Source organism: Ailuropoda melanoleuca, chromosome 7, assembly GCF_002007445.2.
Source record: "Ailuropoda melanoleuca isolate Jingjing chromosome 7, ASM200744v2, whole genome shotgun sequence".
NCBI classification, from domain to species: domain Eukaryota; kingdom Metazoa; phylum Chordata; class Mammalia; order Carnivora; family Ursidae; genus Ailuropoda; species Ailuropoda melanoleuca.
In genome coordinates this window covers 110,010,548-110,029,434 of record NC_048224.1, presented here as the reverse complement: position 1 = coordinate 110,029,434, position 18,887 = coordinate 110,010,548, and the positions used below count along the sequence as shown (strand labels likewise).

General features: G+C 37.0%; 1 protein-coding gene across 13 annotated transcripts in view; it reads right to left on the bottom strand.

The window, feature by feature from the left end:
* Positions 1-18,887, bottom strand: part of LMO7 (LIM domain 7) — a 195,199-nt gene that overhangs the window by 105,936 nt on the left and 70,376 nt on the right. For all 13 annotated transcript variants that reach the window (XM_034665301.1, XM_034665302.1, XM_034665305.1 and 10 more), the window contains 2 exons: positions 16,754-16,824; positions 4,286-4,355 (listed from right to left, as the gene is read on the bottom strand). In XM_034665301.1, coding sequence (XP_034521192.1) covers positions 4,286-4,355; positions 16,754-16,824 — 141 coding nt within the window. The remainder of the gene's footprint in view (positions 1-4,285; positions 4,356-16,753; positions 16,825-18,887) is intronic.

The window sequence follows — 18,887 nt, the reverse complement described above, 5'->3', positions numbered from 1 at the left end:
TTTTGGAGAAGTCAAACTCTTGGGTGAGATTTTTTTTTTTTAGCATGGCTTTGTGAAGACTATAAAGAATAGAAAAGTTAGAGAAAATTTCTTTAAAACTTAAAACAGTCAAGTGAGAAAAACTGTATCTCTAGATCCATGAGAACATGGTTAATGCCTTCCTAAAGACAAAACATTCATAAAATAATATGAATGCTTCAAGCAAAGCATTCAGTATATTGCTAAATAGCTAAACACCCCTCTCCATATTGTCATTGCTCAGAGGATATTCATGTGTTTCACATAGGTCCATCTACAAACAGTAAATCCAGTGCCTTGGCTTCAAGCTAAATACACCCAGTAACTGACATGAAATGGATAAAACTTATAGCAGAAGGAAAGAGAATAAGAGAGGAATGACGGAAAACAGAGCTTGGAGCACAGAAATTGTGTCATTCTTACTATCTTTAACTTAACTAAATGTTATCTACCCCAGAGAAACCTCATTCACAGAACCCTCTTTAACCCACACACCTGAACTCCGTGAGCCAAAGGCTCCCGACACTCCTAACCACAGCCCATTTTGCCAAGACGACACTCTTCTCAAGGAACGCATCCACCAGCTGGCCAGTGACCTATGGTATCTGTAGCCTGGTAATTTGTAGACCTTGTCTGTAGACAAGGTAATTTGATCCATTCAATGGGGCAGAAAAAAGTTACTGTTTGCAATGGGGCAGAAAAAAGTTATCATGTGGAATGTGACTGTCGTATTTATGGCTGAACGCCGAATTAATGACATAGTCCTCCGAAAACTCCTTAAAATAAAACACTTCATCTCACTTAGCTTGAAAGCATCCCTGCTCTTTGTTACTAAAAAAGCATTAACTGCATATAAAACTGGTGAATCAGATTAAGGTCTAGGGATGTACCAATGTCAATTTCCTGGTTTTAATATCATATCACAGTTATGCAAAATGTTACCATGGGGGAAACTGGGTGAAGGGCACTGAGGACCTCTCTGTACTATTTTTCCCCCAACTTCCTGTGACTCTCTATTTATTTCAAAATAAAAAGTATTTTTAAAAAACAAGTATTAAAAAAAGCAAACAAACACACATTTGTATTAGTTTCCTAGCACTGCTATGACAAAGTCCCACAAACTGGGTAGCTTAAAACAACAGAGATTTATTGTCTCACAGTTCTGGAGACTAAAAGTCAAAAATTAAGGTGTCCACAAAGCCATGATTCTATGAGACCTGTAAGGAAACTATTCCTTGCCTCTTCCAGCTCCTGGTGGCTTGCTGGCAATCTTTGGTTCTCCTTGCCTATACATGAGTCACCCCCCCCGCCCCCCATCCCCCCGTCCTCCGTTGTTACATGGCATTCTTCCTGGGTATATCTGTCTTCACATAACTATCTTCTTATAAGGACGCCATACTAGATTAGGGGCCCACCCGACTCCATTATGAGCTTTACTAAGTACATCATCTGCAACAACCCTATTGATAAATAAAGTCATATTCTGAGGTACTGGGGTTTAGGACTTCAAAATATTATGTTTGGGGGAAGGCACAATTCAACCTATAACACTATCCCTTCAAAGATCTAATTCTAGAGCTTACTGTTTTTCACAATTGAAAACTTTTCCATTTGTTGATTAAAAAATCTTTGAGGGGCATCTGGGTAGCTCAGTCGGTAAGGTGTGTGCCTTAGGCTAAGGTCATGATCTCAGGGTCTTGGGTTCAAGCCCAGAGTCAGGCTCTCTGCTCGGCGGGGAGTCTGTTTCTCCCTCTCCCTCTGGGCACGTTCTCTCTCTCTCTTTCTCTCTCTCAAATACATAAATAAAATCTTAAAAAAAAAAAACTTTGACCTCCAAATGTATCAGTCATTATGTTAGCTGCTGTGAACACAGAAATTACTAATACAAAGAGTTCAGCTTGTGTGTTGTGCGTTGTTTTTTTTTTTTTTTATCTTTCTTCTATACACATCAAAAATGAAGGCTTCTGACATACTCCTTGAGGAATTCTTAGAGGTCAATCTTCATAGTCCAACTACAACTGTTCCTGAGTGTTCAACAAAATGTCAGGCTATTATAATTCTCTGCAGCACATTTATATCTGGTGCTTTCTTGCTCATTTGTTAATTTATTTGCTAGGTCCTGCTCCACCACTAAAATGTAAGCTTTTTGGGGATAAGGTCCTTATCTGTCTTTATTCCTCCAATATGTTCTTACAAATTATACAAGTTCTTGACCTAGTAGACACTCAATTATTTTTTTAAAAAATGAATGTGCAACAAAAGAACATTCATTGAACATCTGTATGTCAAGACTATCTATATAATCCCTTTCTATCCACATATGACAACCCTATCAGGTAGACATTGGAGCGCCAATGCACACTTCAAATTGAGGCTTCAAGAAATTTTGACATAACCATCCTGACACACAAGCACAGGAAGGAGTCAAATGAGGCATGATAACAACTTCAAACCCATTATAGCCCAATTCTGCAACTGTGGTTATTCTTACGCTCCTACATCCCATTGAAAATGCTCAATGTCCTGTATTTAGGAAATCATCCCATTTAATATTCCGGAAATACATTTCATTTTAGTTTCTAGAGATAAAATCCAAACCAGATAGAATTTCCATGCTTGAAATAGAAATAGTTGGAGAGATGTTTGGATTTAAATATAAAATACATTTAGCTTTCATCTAATCACAGAATCAGAAGATTGAATAAAAAACCTCTAGTGGCCAATAACAACAAACCACCACAATCCAAGCATTCCAAATATGTGGGGTGTTTGAAATCAAAGGCTAATTTCATTTAAAATGCGTGTAATTGATCCAAGAAATGACAATTCAAAATCAAAGCATTAAAGTAAGAATAACTCGAGCCACTTGAAAAGACTTTCAATATGACTCAAACTTCTAATTTTCACAGAAGTTATTCCATAAAAATGATTTTCATATAAGGTTTTATTTTTATTAAACTGAATGTTTCTTCCTAGAAGGACTCAAAAGCCAAATTTCTTTAATTTTATTCTTCAAATAATACCTTCTGACTTACAAGAAGTAATTCATACATATGTGCATATTGCTAGGCATTCATATATATATATATATATCTTCATATAACAATATATGCATACATGATAAGTTTTTTAGCTAACCAAATTTGAGACCAAGAAAAATCCAGAAATCTTGATACTGCTACCTTTCATCCTTCATGCCTTTGACATCTGCAAACACATATGTGGCCAAACAGAAGGTTCTCGAATATAAGCAGCTATGTTAAACTTCAGCATTTTACAAAATTAATTTTTTTAAACTGACTCCTGTCATCAGCCTGATTCTTAGGGGTTACTAACATTTCGAAAATAACCCATCATTTGTACTTAATTATAAATTACTTTTTTTTCAAAGATACAGCCCCACCTTGTTATTGGTCTTTCAATTATTATTGATCCACTAGAGTATCTATATAAGGACAGTGTGGGGTATTTTTTATACACAAAATCCAAGGTTAAAGCTAAAAGGAATCTAGAGACTTATCCCAGAGTCATGGTAGGTAGTATTACTGAGGCAAGGGAAGATAGTGACCTACCCAATATCACACAGAACTCTGGTAGGAAATCTATGATATAAAACAAATGTGTTGCAAATACACTCCAAGATCTGCAGATTAGTGAGGGTCATGCATAAGCATGAAGCAACAGAAATGTAACAAGGGAACATCTACAGTTTCCCCAAAGTGTGGTCAACTAGCAAACAAAGTCTGCAGGGCTGGGCTTCAGAAAGAAGGTGATCATAAACACATGCAATTTGTGGAAGAATTAAGCTAAGAAAGAGGGTACATGAAGTTGGAGGGCACAAAAAGCAAAACAAACAACAACAAAAATAAAAGCCTCCCAGAAGGGAGACAGAAAGAACTGAAGATATAGGAGGACATCACTAAAAACACTTTTCTTGGGGCGCCTGGGTGGCATAGCGGTTAAGCATCTGCCTTCGGCTCAGGGCGTGATCCCGGCGTTGTGGGATCGAGCCCCACGTCAGGCTCCTCCGCTGTGAGCCTGCTTCTTCCTCTCCCACTCCCCCTGCTTGTGTTCCCTCTCTCGCTGGCTGTGTCTATCTCTGTCAAATAAATAAATAAAAAATCTTTAAAAAAAAAAAAACCACTTTTCTTTAGCAAGAAACCCCAAACCTAATTTCTATAACTCCAGATAAGAGTACCAGTCTATGCCCAGCTTTTAACATTTTAAAAACAAAGAAATCCAGTTTTGAAGATAATTTTTTACTTACCAGACCAGCTATTGGTGTGGATAATCTATTGATCTTCTTAATGACACCAGGTTTAAGTTTATTAACCAAACTGAAAGTAAATAAAGAAATAACATATGCAATTACAAGAATGCCAGTATCAGTTTAGTATTCTTTTTAACATTTTCAAAAATCAGGTCTATCACTAGTCCAACCCCCATATGTGATTCAGAGCCAAGAGCCCTATAAAAGGCAAACAATCAAGAAAACAAGTCAAGAAACAGAGTAAGAGCATCACTGCACACAATGGTGAGTGTCCTCTCAGACCCCATAGACACACTGCTATACTCAAGGCCATGTCCCTAAAAATAGTTCCACATTTGTTAAAGGTAGTGTTTGACTCTGTTCCAAGAGCCGAAAGAATCTCTTTCATTATAATCTAGTTCTCTTGGACCTAAGAATAATTTTTTTCTATTAATCATTTTCTTTAATTTTTTCTCAAACTGATCTTTATTTTAAAAGGTAGCTTCTAACCACATTATTTTTCCAGATTTGTTTACTGAAGTATAGTTGACATATAATATTATAGTTTCAGGTATACAACATAGTGGTTGGACATTTATATACATTATGAAAGGATCACCATTACAAGTCTAGTTACCATCTGTCATCATACAAAGTAATTCTATTATTGATTATACTCCCCATGACTATACAATATATATGACTATATTCCCTATATTCCATTTACCTCTCCATGACTTATTTATTTTATTACTGGCATTTGTACCCCTTAATCCCACTTCACCCATTCTCCCCACCCCCTCCCCTCTGGCAACTACCAGTTTGTTCTCTGTATTTATGAGTCTGTTTCTGTTTGTTTTGTTTTTTAGATTTTATATGTAAATGAAATCATACAGTATTTGTCTTTCTCTGACTTATTTCACTTAGCATAATATTCCCTAGGTCCATCCATGGGTACAAAATACAACTGTATTTTGCCAGATTTAAAGGGTGCAGTGGAACTCATCCCAACAGCCAGCGAGTTCTTATTAGTAACTCGTTCAAATATGGGAGTGATCACTTTGTTACCGTAACAGAATGACTGGATAAAAATTAAATGTACCAGAACTCCCCAAAATGGGCTAATAGTTACCTCAGAATCTAATACTGAACACATTTAAGTTGCTATGACAGAATCTGCAAAGATATCTATAGGTGTCCACATTCCAGAACATGAGAAAAGAAGCCTCCGTTGAACTTAGAGTACAATTCTTGGTTCTAAATCTAGTTATTGTGAACTCTATGTTTTTTGTTGCTGTTTACTGATACAGTGCTAAGCCAGGGAGACATTTAATACTATAGTAATGCTTTTCTACTAATGCTAGCTTGGTTAATTAATCATTAGTCACTGTCAGAAAACAGTAATTTAAAACAGTGATTTTCCTATTCAATAACCTAGCTACAAAAAGCAATTCTTTATTCTGTAAACAGCTCCAAAAAGAAAGCAAATATAGGAGAAAGAATCAAACATTCTTAATTTACTGGTCTCCTCTTCACAATGGGCAACAGAAAAAAAAAAAGATCTGACACTTGTGGAATGTCACTCCTTCAACATTCCAGAGATTTATATATACACTTGAATGTGCTAAAAATAAAGAAGACAAAAGTCTCAATTTAATAACCTTCAGAATGTTGTTCAGCAGCATTCAAAATTACAAAACGATGGCTTAGGAAGACTTAGTTTGGTGAACAAAAGATGTTTTTTTCTGTTTTCATAGGTTCTTCATACAAAGATCTTTAGACAACTTAATATAAATAATAAAATTGCCCCCTCAATCAAGCATTTCCTAGAACTGTTACTCTCTGATTCCTAATTTCTTATTTGTGCACTGAAAGCCGGGTAGGAAGGAAGGCTTTCCCTCTTCATAGCTGAAATTATTTTTCTTTAATGGCTCACGGAGGAGCTAGAAAAAATTTGAGCAGGCTTCTAAGAAATGACAGTTCCAAATTAATTCTTCTAGTTGTTCCCTATGTACCAGGTACACAAGGCATAGAAGAACTAATAACTGGAACATGACTTAATAGCAACCTTATTCTGGCATAAGCATAAATCAAGAAATTCATAGAGTTGTTGACTACTAGAGCTTTACAGTGACTTTCCTACAGTAACTTGGATCTTAAAATGTAATCTTTCAGGGCGCCTGGGTGGCTCGGTCAGTTAAGCGGGTTAAGTGCCTGCCTTCAGCTCAGGTCATGATCCCAGGCGCCCTACTCAGTGGGAAGGAAGTCTGCTTCTCCCTCTCCCTCTGCCCCTCCCCCTGCTCGTGCATGCACTCTCTCTCTCTTGCTCAGTCTCTGAAATAAATAAAAATTTTAAAAAATGTAATCTTTCAGTGACATAAAAAGTTAGACTAAAATGAGCGGGGCCAACTTATCAAATGTCAGGAAAGTCTGGCATCAGTTGTCTTTATTGGAGGAGGAGTGTCATAAATTCCTCCTCCACCCATTTGAGTCACTGATGACTTTGGCCAGATCACTCAATTTACCTGTTTATTTCACCCACCACTTTTATATTACAGTGTTAGGAATACCAGGAGCTTTTTAAAAACACTTTCTGGAATGAACAATAACACAGTCTACACTCAATCAAGTCAGCAAAAGGAAGGGATTGAAGGAAACAAAGGAACCAGCAGATATATGTCTCCTAAAAAAGAGTTGACTCCTCCCTCCTCAGAAGGTTCCATAGCTATTACCCAGAAGCAACATACACACTGTGGACTGGCTTCCTTCTCGACTCCTGAGCCTCCAAGTACGTGTACAAACACAGAAATAACCACAAGGCAAAAACAACGTTCTGCATAACACACAAACTACCCTGTAAAAGTTGTGTCACTAGAGGAAAACGCTGTTTTACTTGGTCAAATGTTAAAATGGTATCGGTTCTAAGCACCAGAGCATGGAGAAAATGCACATATGGTTTTGGCAAATACTGAACATCCAATCAAATTATGAATCATGAATAATTATTTTTGCATACAATTAAAGGAAAAACTTATGGGATATTTCTTCTAGGGAGGAAAACAGATTTCATAAAATTTAAACTTCTGTGAAATTTTAGGATATCTAAAAAAAATTAGGGGCACAGTCTCATACCAAATAAAATACAACTGCACACAAGGGAGATACTACTCTCTTTTATAAATAGATCTTCTTTGCATAATAAGGGTTCTTCAATTACACATGTGGAATTCGTAAAGGCAACACTCACTTGAGGTCACTGGCTCTATTCAAGAATCATATAACATGATAACCTTCCAGATGCCTCTGAACAAGGAAGTGGAGCCAGTCAAGGGACCATTTTATCTGCCTGCAAGCCCACCATTCCTCTAATCCTATGTGTAATTATACCTCGACTCCCCCAAGCCTCCCCTCAGGCTATGGCATAAACCCAGTTATGAGCTTCCTTAGAACATCAGAGGTTTGCTCTTTTGGTAAGATTAAAACCAGAACAGAACACACCTAGTCATTTGCTATCTCCGGTGGTAGACCACACTGGCAAAGCCCGCGAACCCTCTCCTTCAGCTCATCCCTGCGTTGTTGTCTGCTTCCTTTTCTCCTTCTCTCCAAAACCTTCTGCCCACTTCCTCCAACGGAGCAGAGTTACATAACAGATGCTAGAAGGCTGCCTCTGTTCCGAAACCTTGTCACCAGTGAATGTGTCCTCGCTTTAAATATAACTCAGAGGTGACAGTCCAAGAAAACTGTACATAAAGTTCAGTGTAACATCTAGCTCGGTTATAAATGGTTTCAATGAGAACTAGCATTTGGTGCTCTCTTCGTCTCCAGAAACTAGTTCCAAATGCCAAACCTCATTTCCCCTTTATCAGAAAGCTCTTCAGCAGGGACTCCTTTCAATTTCCCATTTCCAAAGATCTGTTCCAAATGTCCTAGAGACACTGACTTCAAAGAGCATATCAGTACATTGAGAGTGAACTTTCTAACCTATGAATTATTTGGTCAGTCACACATACATATTTCTATTATCTTTCTGCTGACTACAGTTTCTAAATATATATCCCCACATTAGTCAAATTTTCCTATTGGTAACTACATTTTTGAAAGACATAATGAAGACATTATATATTTCCTTACAAATTAAAGAACAATTATTTTTGTTTTATCTGTTATTTAGCACATCTCCATTTGCCTAGCTTTCTTCCAGATGCAACTCTGTCCACAAACATCTGAATGCTTACTGAAGACAGAGCACTGCCCTAATCAGACAGTGAAGTGCTCAATACAAGGATGTTCTCTCATTCCAAACACCTCCTAGCACTTAGTGGTGTACCTGGTATGTAGGTGCTTCAAAAATATTTGCAAAAACCTGCTAACTTTTAGTACAGAAATTTTTCTGTGATTCAAAACCTCTATCTTCTTTATAGAAATAAATTTAGAAAAATGTTACCTTTTCACTTCACTCAAATGTGAGAAATAGTTTTATGGCTTTTCCCAACAAGGACACCTCCCCTCTGTTAGGTTTTCTGTTGTCAGACAAGTCAAACCTTGATGTTGTCTCTCTTAATTATCAAATGTTGACCAAGAGAATAAACTCTCTATCAGATATATTAATTTGGACGGGTTATCTTGAGTAAATTCCTTACCAAGACTTTTCGTTAATTACCCCCATTTAAATGCATAAGCTATAATATCTCTAAAATAAAAACCACTCTGAGTAGTTACGGATCACATTTCCTTAGGTAAAGTAAGAAGCATATATAATATAAAATTTTAAAGTTTGGGGCGTCTGGGTGTCTCAATCAGTTAAGCATCCAACTCTTGATTTCGGCTCAGGTCGTGATCTCAGGGTTGTGAGGTCGAGCCCCACCCAGCTCCGTGCTGGGTGTGGAGCCTGCTTAAGATCTGCTCTCTCCCTCCCCCTCCTCCCCTCCCCCCTTCTCTAAAAAAAATTTAAAGTTTAAAAGGATTCAATATAAACATTTATGGTCACCTTAATATTTTCAAAGACTGGTAGTAAAATTAATGTAAGTTTGATTTCTAGAATTCCTGTTGTAATTTTGAATAGTGCTGAGTTAGAATACAACACAAATAGTTAACAATAAGGGCTAAGATGGGAAAGTGTGCAAGAGCAACAAGTCAGTATCAATATACCTGATAATTATAGTTTTATTATGATAGGACTCTCTTATCTAGCCTCACTGTTAGGCCCGAAGCATCCTGAGTTGTGCAAGGCTTGAATGGTCTGATGGCGGACTCCTTAGGACATTTCCCAATACCACATCAACAGCAGAATGTGTCTAGCATTTGCTGTCCTGGTTCGGCTGTTTACTATTAAGTAACGTCTCTAAATTCCTCTCCACTCCTTCATGCAGATGAGAGTGATATGTTGTTCTCTTATAGATGGACTTGGGTTCACTCCAATTTTCACCACTGTGAAAATGCTTCTGATGTAGGTCTGTATGCATATCTTCATCCCTGCTCCTTACAATTTCCTATACTCTATTTCTAGAAATAAAATCAGCAGCGTCAAGGTCTTGATACTTGTCTGGAAAGGAATTTGGCAATGCGAATCAATTTACTTTTGCACCAGCAGGCAGCATTTGTGTGCCCACCTCATGGCGGGCTAGACCGGGAGCACCGTCCTTCTGTGCCTCCGCTCCACACGACATGATCTTCCACAGAGCGGCTGCCTTTCTAACCACCACTCTTAAGGGATGTATAAGATCTCACCGATTTTATCCATCACATTATAGACATCAGTTTTTTATATTTTCCACTATGAAGAAGCTATATTCATATTTCCCCCACTTTGTAGTCTTTTTTATTCCCAAAAGGGAAGATTATTGGGAAAAGTGTTGTAATGTTTGTGGTAAGTTAATATGTTTATATTAATTAAAAAACTAGCATACAATTACATGACAGGGATTGTCACATTGTTTTTCAGAGCTGTACCAGCTTGTATTTAATGGTCATTTTGAGTATATGACATTTTGCCATAATATGCCATCATTTTGTAACATTTCGAATTATTTACCACTTTCAATTTAAGAAGAGTATCTGGTTTTTGCATAATTATTTCTTACTAATGAAGGTGAAGATTTTACTGCTTATTTCCAGTAGTATTTCTTTATTTGTGAAGTATTTGGTCACATCCTTTGTTACTGGGGTTTTCAAATGTGTATCTCACCAGTTTATTTGAAATCTAGATAATGTTTAAGTCATTTTGCTTACCGTATTTTTCTCAGAATGTTGTCAGAATATCTATTTACATATAGATATAAATCTATTTTTTCTTTTTTTTTCCCCTTCTCCATCAAAGCTTAGAACTTTAAACTCCCTCCAAAGATTTTAACTCTTCGATATTATTTTTTTAGCTTTGTATTATCTTCACCTAGGCTATTTGGTGGGCTTATAAATTCATTCTTAGCCAATTATCCCAATACAATGAACTGAGTGATTTCTCTCTTCTGCATATTTTCATATCTACTTTATCAAAAATTCCTACACATAAGAATGTATTTTGGATCTTGTTCCTATATTAATATGCACATTTATAAAGCAATCCATAATTTTTAATTACTATGCTTGGTCATGTTTGTCAAGTGTTCTAATGTTGGGACAAGCCCATTTCATAGAAATTTTTATTTTTAGAATTTTTCCTATTCTAACCTGCTTATTCTTCCATGTGAATGTTAAAACAATACTTATAAAGACAAGCCTGACTAGATTCAATATGAGTATTGGATTAAAATTATAAATCAATTGACATCTCTTACCCTATATAGAAATATACCTTATCATTTCATATCTTAAATTTTACGGCTTACCATTACATTTTCTACATCCAAGATAAAAGTCTCACACATTTCTCTAAAGAAAACAGTGTTTTTAAACCTTGTTACTATTGCTTTTAACCCCTTGGATCTCATCCAATTTTCTGACTGGTGATTGTTAGTATATAAAAAATTCTAAAGATTAAGTCTCTCATATAAGGCAATTACTCTATTTTAACTGATGTGATACCATTATATATTTGTTCTTTTTACAATATTCATTTAACTTACTTCTCAATACACTGACCACATTACGATATTTTGATTATTTCACAGCCAACACATTGTTTTCCATGTGTCTACCTGAACCCCTTTATTACACGAAAACTGACATCAGTAATAACTTCTTGTTGATCAGCTTTAATAAAATTGCTCGTATCTCATACATCTAGCATACACATTACATACTTTTATTTTTAGTAGACCATCATTCTCATTCCTGTCTCAGAGGTCCTATCAGTGAAATGCTGTATGTTCTCCTCTTAGTAATTTATATTTAGGGCAGGAAAGCCCTGTAGATGATATATGCAGGTTTATGAAACAGGATGGAAGCCACAATACAAAATACCTTCTGCAAAATTTGTAATGAGTCTCTACAATGTGACTATTATAACAGAAGTGAACTTTTAAATTGATGTTTGCTAAGCTAGCCTTCAAATAAACTGTTTTTTAAACGATGTTTTGTTATACGTAGCTATCAAATTACAGGGAAAAATTGACTATGCATCTTAAAAACAGAACATACAGACTGGCAACCACAAAATGCTAACATAAAGAGAAAGCAGTTTAAAATTTGAAAGTTGTCTTTTTATGAACTTGAACACTTGCATCTTCCTTTGAGTACTACTGAGTTGTCAAATAATATGGAAACTCCAAAGTTTATATTACTTTAAGTGAAGAAAAATCTTCTTAAGATTTTATTTATTTATTTATTTATTTATTTATTTATTTGAGAGAGGGAGAGTGAGAGAGAGCAAGTGCATACAAGCAGAGGGAAAGGGAGAGAATACTAGTCAGACTCTGAGCTGAGCAGAGCCCATCGCAGAGCTCTATCTCATGACCATGAAATCATGACCTGAGCCGAAACCAAAAGTCAGACGTTCAACTGACTGAGCCACCCAGGCGCCCCAGAAAAACCGTTTTTATTACTTATACTGCAAATGGCCCTAATACAGATGGGGATCAATTGGTGGTGTTGGCGTGCCAGAGAGATGTATGGAAATAACTGTCCTCCTCAGGAAATTCTAAACCAGAAAGAACTCTAAGAAGAAAGTCTTCATTAAAGAAGGAAGGCCCTCTGGGCTTCACATGGAACACGGCAAAGAAGCCTAAGGACCCACCGGTATCACCACCACTTGATGTGTGAAGTCTCCAACTCTAACAAAAGACAGAGCTCTCTTGCATGAATGAGAAGTGACAAAGTTCTTTACTTTGTCCTGTCTTAAAACAATCACCCAAGGATCCCATAGGAAATTAACAGGAGTTTTTAAAAATAATTTTTCTCCTTATATTGAATGCATCTTTAACAAAACATTATGTTTTGTTTATGTAGACAGCATAGTGGTCACATGGCATAACAAATTAAAACAGGATTTCTCAAATCAAATGCGTGAACATCTTGAGCCATGGGAAAGAAGGCATCGTAACAGTGTGAGAAGAGTTTTCTCAATAATTTGAGCCAAGTTCAAAAAGACATAAACTTCTGAGATGTGGCTCATATGTAAATTTCTGAGGCATGGCTGGCTGACATGGGACAGAGCAAAGACTGGCAATATTCCAGAGATGGGAAGTGTAGACTGACTAACCAGAGACACACCCAATAAAATTATCTTCAAACGTATCTTCTTACTTCATCAGGTGAATAAAGAATGTTTTCATTTTAGTATTTCTAAGATCGCTATCACAAGATGAGTAACTGTGAAATTACTAACTTCTATCACTAGCTAGGTATGCCTCAACTAAATATGTTTAGAGAAGAGACATACTTCTGCTAGAACCACAGAGTGAGAGAGATTTGGATATTTAGGTGGTGGCAAATCTCATATTTTTAAAAAATATATAGTAAGGTCCTCACGAACACTAATAAACATGCACATAGGGGACTGATTAATGAATACTATCAATAATTAACAAGGAGCTGAAGTCACCTTATGGACTCTTGTCAATCCTTTTACTAATTGGAAAAAAACCCAAAGTAGATTTTGTTCCCATCTCACTGTTTAGGAAAGCCAAGAGAGATTACATGTCTAAGGTTTACAGGGAAAGAATTACTGTAACAGACTTTGACCAGCGGAGTATTCCTTAGCCCTCAACTCAATTAGATCTGAGTCAATCAAACTAAATGATACTCAAAGGATTAACAAAAGATACCCACTTTAATAGTCAATCAGATTAAAAGACAATAAAGGCACATTATCCTCGTTATGCGGGTATGTATCTTGTCTAAAACCTCAGCGCAGAGTTTATACCCAATTTAGACTATGTGAAATGTCAGAACACTGCCAGTTGGGTGGAGGCTATAATAAGCTCACTTCCTCTAACTCTTGACTTTGATATTTCAGAATGCCAGCTCAAAAAGGATAAACTACGACTAATGGATAAACGACTGCTGCAATTAGGTAAAATAATAAGAAAACACTTTAATGATGGTAATGAACCAGGATGCCTAGATCTTGTTAATGGGCAACAGGCAGACCCTGTATTTCACACGAATCCATTTTCCTGGCCGTGAACCAAGCAGAAGTCAGCCTTTTCCTGTAAGAAAATGAATTCGGAGTTTTAAAATATCCTAATCATATTTCAGCTGAAACTTGAGATCTCTTATGGGTAAAATATTCTCAAAGACAGACGGCTTACTATATTTACCATGAATTCAAGAGTCAGGACTTTTATACCAGACTCTGAGGGGCGGATTGTGCTGTCCACATTAAGCACTAGAACTCAGGTGGCGGTGATCGAACAGTGAAGTCTGCTTAATCATTCATTTCACAGGCCAACCAGCTAGGCTGTCTGCACCACAGATTAGACCGAACAGAGTTACCTAGGCTTTTTCCCCCAACATCAGAGCTTTTAGATTCGTATGTTTCATTAACCAGTGGCACATACACTGTGATTTATAATTAAGCAAAAAAAATTTTTTAAACAAACATCACACAGGGCTTTGATGCCCCTCAGTAAACTACAACTGCCGATTACCAGAGCTTAGTACTTATGCTACTTTTGGCAAACATTCATTTAAAGAATACTGGGTACCAAACATACCGATTAGACTGAATCTGGTAATGCACAAAACCCCTGACTGGTATTATTCCAGCTAGGAAACAATCTAAGAATGAGCCTTTGGAAATTGTGAATTAAAGTGACTTTTGTTAAACCAATATATCTCTAAACATGCATCCAAATGTTTGCTGTGAAGGTAGAACTTATGTCTGTAATCTAACAGTACTGCTTGTAATCAAAACAGCTTTTCATCAACTCTGAATATCTTCACTGGTAACAATAAGCTCCTTCTCTCAGGTTGGGTATGGTTTTTACAAATCACCTCAAATCATTCAGAGACCAGGCTGGTGCATACGTTGCATTTTAAATTAAAAGCAAAAACCTAAGTGTCACGCAAGTATAGTTAATGATCTTGTTATGGAGGCAATGGATCCCTAAAAATGATGTGACAGTTCCTACTGGCAGTATATATCCACAAAGTGACTTCTTTAAAAAGATCACCTATTTGAGCTATATGCTCTCACATGTCTACAAACAACTCAGTGCTTCATAGGCACACTTCCTACCTAAGGCTTATCCTGACTTGCGGAGCTTACAGTAGAGAAAGTCATTTCTCTGCAAACCTCTACATAGTCCATACAGCTAAGGTAGGTTTCAGATCACATGCATCTTTCTAACCATCATTCCCCCCACCATCTTCCAAATGCATTAGAACACATTTAAATTCCACAGTTTTCAAATTAATATAAAGTAATTTCCTAACATTGACCAATTAGACTGACCACACGGTCTACTAGAATTAGTTTAAACGTTCTGGCAATGGCACTTCTAAATATACATCAGAAGAGGACAAAAAACTGCCCTTCAGGGGTGCCTGGGTGGCACAGCGGTTGAGCGTCTGCCTTCAGCTCAGGGCGTGATCCCGGCGTTATGGGATCGAGCCCCACATCAGGCTCCTCCTCTATGAGCCTGCTTCTTCCTCTCCCACTCCCCCTGCTTGTGTTCCCTCTCTCGCTGGCTGTCTCTCTCTGTCAAATAAATAAATAAAATCTTTAAAAAAAGAAAAAAGAAACTCCCCTTCAACTTTACTTGTGGCCCTTCTTCACGTGCTGCTCTGCTATGTATTGGGTAGAACCACATGAAATTGACATTTCTGTAGGTCACAGAGGGTTGAATATCAATAACTTCACAAGATTCAATTTAATAACATTGCTCTAAGACAAAAAAGTTTGAACATCTACCAACAGAGCTAATGAGATAGAGGTTGTTATCTACATGGCCATCTTTCTAACAACAACTTATATTTATGCAAAGATTGTTAATATAAACCTTAACAGAGATAGATAGATAGATAGATAGATAGATAGATAATTATGAAATTTTGAACCCTGTAAGTTAGATCAGATATGCTGATCTCTACTTCATGGATGAGAAATTAAGGCTCAGATGCTAGGTCAATTGTTCAAATGTCTAAAAATAATAGGGCAAGGAATCAAACCTAAGCCCTTTGACTCCTGATCTTTGCTGAAACAACCTTCCTTTAAAAGGATAATCAAAAATCATCTAAATATAAGCACATATACTCCTAATGCTTACTTGTGGACATTCCATAAATACCTATGTGATAACTGTCTAGATTGGAATCCTTAAGCCCTTTCAAAAATGTGGGTTCATACTCAAGGACATTCTTATAATTTATTTGCTCACTTCTGCAACCTGCATCCTCACCTTGGACTTCACCTTTACATCCCACAGGCCTGCCTCCGCCTTCATTCCCAAAGGTCACATACATGGCAAACTGCACTATGCATCCACTGGGGAACAAAATAGTGGAATAGACACATGATGTAGGTCTCATACCATCAATCGTGCCACCAGACGAGTTTACTTATGATGACCAAAACCTGGGATATGATTTTCAATAATATATTAATTGAATGAATGGCCCATGGGCCATTGACTCAAATGACTGTGGCAATGTAATGACTCCACTTAGAGCTTAAAAGAAAAATTTGCTACTGCCTCAATATGTTCTACAAGCATCACTATTTACTGATGAAGAAAAAAGTTTTATATTAACTTCTAAACCAGGCAATTCCATATGTTAGAATATTCAGAGGGAGAGCTGGTGCAATGTAATAAGGCTTCCTCCTCAATCACCCACCCCTACTGGCCCATTAAGCAATAACAGAATCTTTCTTGTTTACTAATTTAAAATAATATATATTTCACCAATGCTACCTTTCGATGCAGAGACTGATAAACCTGTCCTACTGTCTGGTACTGTAGGGGTGTCAATTTGCAGAGATCAAATCTCTTGTTAGCAAGAAAACAGATCTGTGACTACGGTGGCCATGGAGGGGGGAGTGAAGGCAACTCACAACACACATACACACCTTTGCTTTTGAATTATTTTTTCACTGCTTTAAATACTTACTCACACAACAGAACACCATTCTCTAGAGAAGCTCGAAAATCCTTTGTTTCAAAATTCTTCTCTGTTACTGCCTGAAAAACAGATTTGCATATTAATTTTCTCTTATCAGGGTTAGTACACAAGTCAAATTTCGCATTAGATTAATTAATATGCATCTAACGTTATCCTTGAAGGATGTGAATATATCAACAAAAGTTGTCCCATATAGGAAGTTACATGTGGTTCTATGTTACAGAGATTAACCATTTTAGTATGCACAGAAAAAAAAACCACGATGAGAGTTTTCTGTAACGGAACCATTTTATGGGCAATCAACAAAAGTTAGAAGCTACGTTTCCAACATATTTCTATAAAAATCCTGTGGGCAATCTAGCCTACCAAGAGTAAATAAAAACAGATTAAGATATAAACTTGAAATATCAACTCTTGATGCACATCATTAATTTCAATTCCATCCTTCAATTCCTGAAGTTTCATGACAAAGCTAAATTGCAGAGGGCATGAGTCTCCTTAAATGGATTCATGAAATGGCCCAGATTTGTGTAATGAGCTATATTTACTGAAACATCCTAGAGAGGGGACTATGAAATCCTGATGGAGAGAGACAAAAAACAAAGCATGAAGACGGTACATACTTTAAACAGACAATTCCCCACTTAAGGCTATAACATATGAACAGACCACCTACAGTTACCCCAACCATTGTTCCTTAGAGAAACCACTGGAAAAATATCTACAGATCCTGTCTCTCGAGGGCGGAGTAGCTGGGAGGAAAGGGCATGACAGGGTAGCAGAGAAAATGGAGTGGCTCATGGATTATCCCAGGTAACCAGGTGCTCATGGTCTGTGCCCCACAAACTCTTGAATTTTCCCCTCAAGACAAGCATTGTGAGGCACCTGGGTCAGTCAGTTAAGGGTCGAATCTTGATTTCAGCTCAGGTCATGATCTCAGAGTCCTGGGATCGAGCCCTGTGTCAGGCTCCATGCTAAGTGGGGAGTCTGATTGAGGATTCTCTCTCTCCCACTGCCTACCTGTCCCCAGTCACACTCTCTCTCTCTCAAAAATAAATAAATATTTAAAAAAGAAAAAAAGATGAGCATTGATCCCAACTAGTGATAACACAGTAACATCTCGTATCTGGGAACTCCTATCCAAGCCAAAAAGGCATGAAAAAGAGCCAGGAATATCCAAAACAGATGTCAAAGTCCATTCTCTCTAGTCATAGGACAGCCCCCTCAGAGCCCCCAATACTGAATTATTCCCCACTGACACAATCTGGTGATCAAGTTCCCACGTTAACCCAGACTAGAAGCAGTGAGTTAGAAGGAAGAAGACTTGTACCTACTCACATGGAGAGCAGTGAAGAGTGACAGTCAATGGCCCTGGATGGGGCCAATCAAGAGGGCAGGGCAGCAAATGGCAACACGGACAGAGAAAGGGCTCACGTCAGACAAAAGTATATTCATATCCCACTTTCATTACCTAAGAGCTGTGTGACCTTAAGCAAGTTAAATAACCTCTCTGAACCCATCTACTCATCTGAACAAGGGAAGTATCACCTACTTATTAACTTGCAATGGCCAAGATGCTATGCAATCAAATACCTGAGGGTAACTAACAGCTGTAGAGCTTAACCTCATTACAGGCACTGACCTTCAAGTTAGCATTCTGAAAACACACTGATAATTAACCCTCAAAGGAACACCTGTGCACCATAGATAAAGCCAGGTTACATTCCAAATATTAAGTAGAAATAATGAAATTTACAGAGATATTCAGAAAACCCAAGTATCCAGAATGGTTTATTTCTCCAAAGAGGCTATAGAAAGGCAAAAATCATAGTACATAGATTTTGGACCACCCCCATCCATGTCAAAATATCAACATGCTCCTGTGTGTGTGTGTGTATACATTCTTGTATTTAATAAATATATATTAATCTAAAGAGTGATAAAATTAAAATGATACAAAAATCTAAATAAATCTAAAAAATTATATAAAACGAGACTCCTTTTATACTGTATTTATAAAGAAGACAGAATATAAAAGCTGAACAAAGATTTTTAAATAGTCCATACTTTAAGGACATGGGAGTCTGGCAAACTCTGTACATCACTGAAGATATTATAAAAT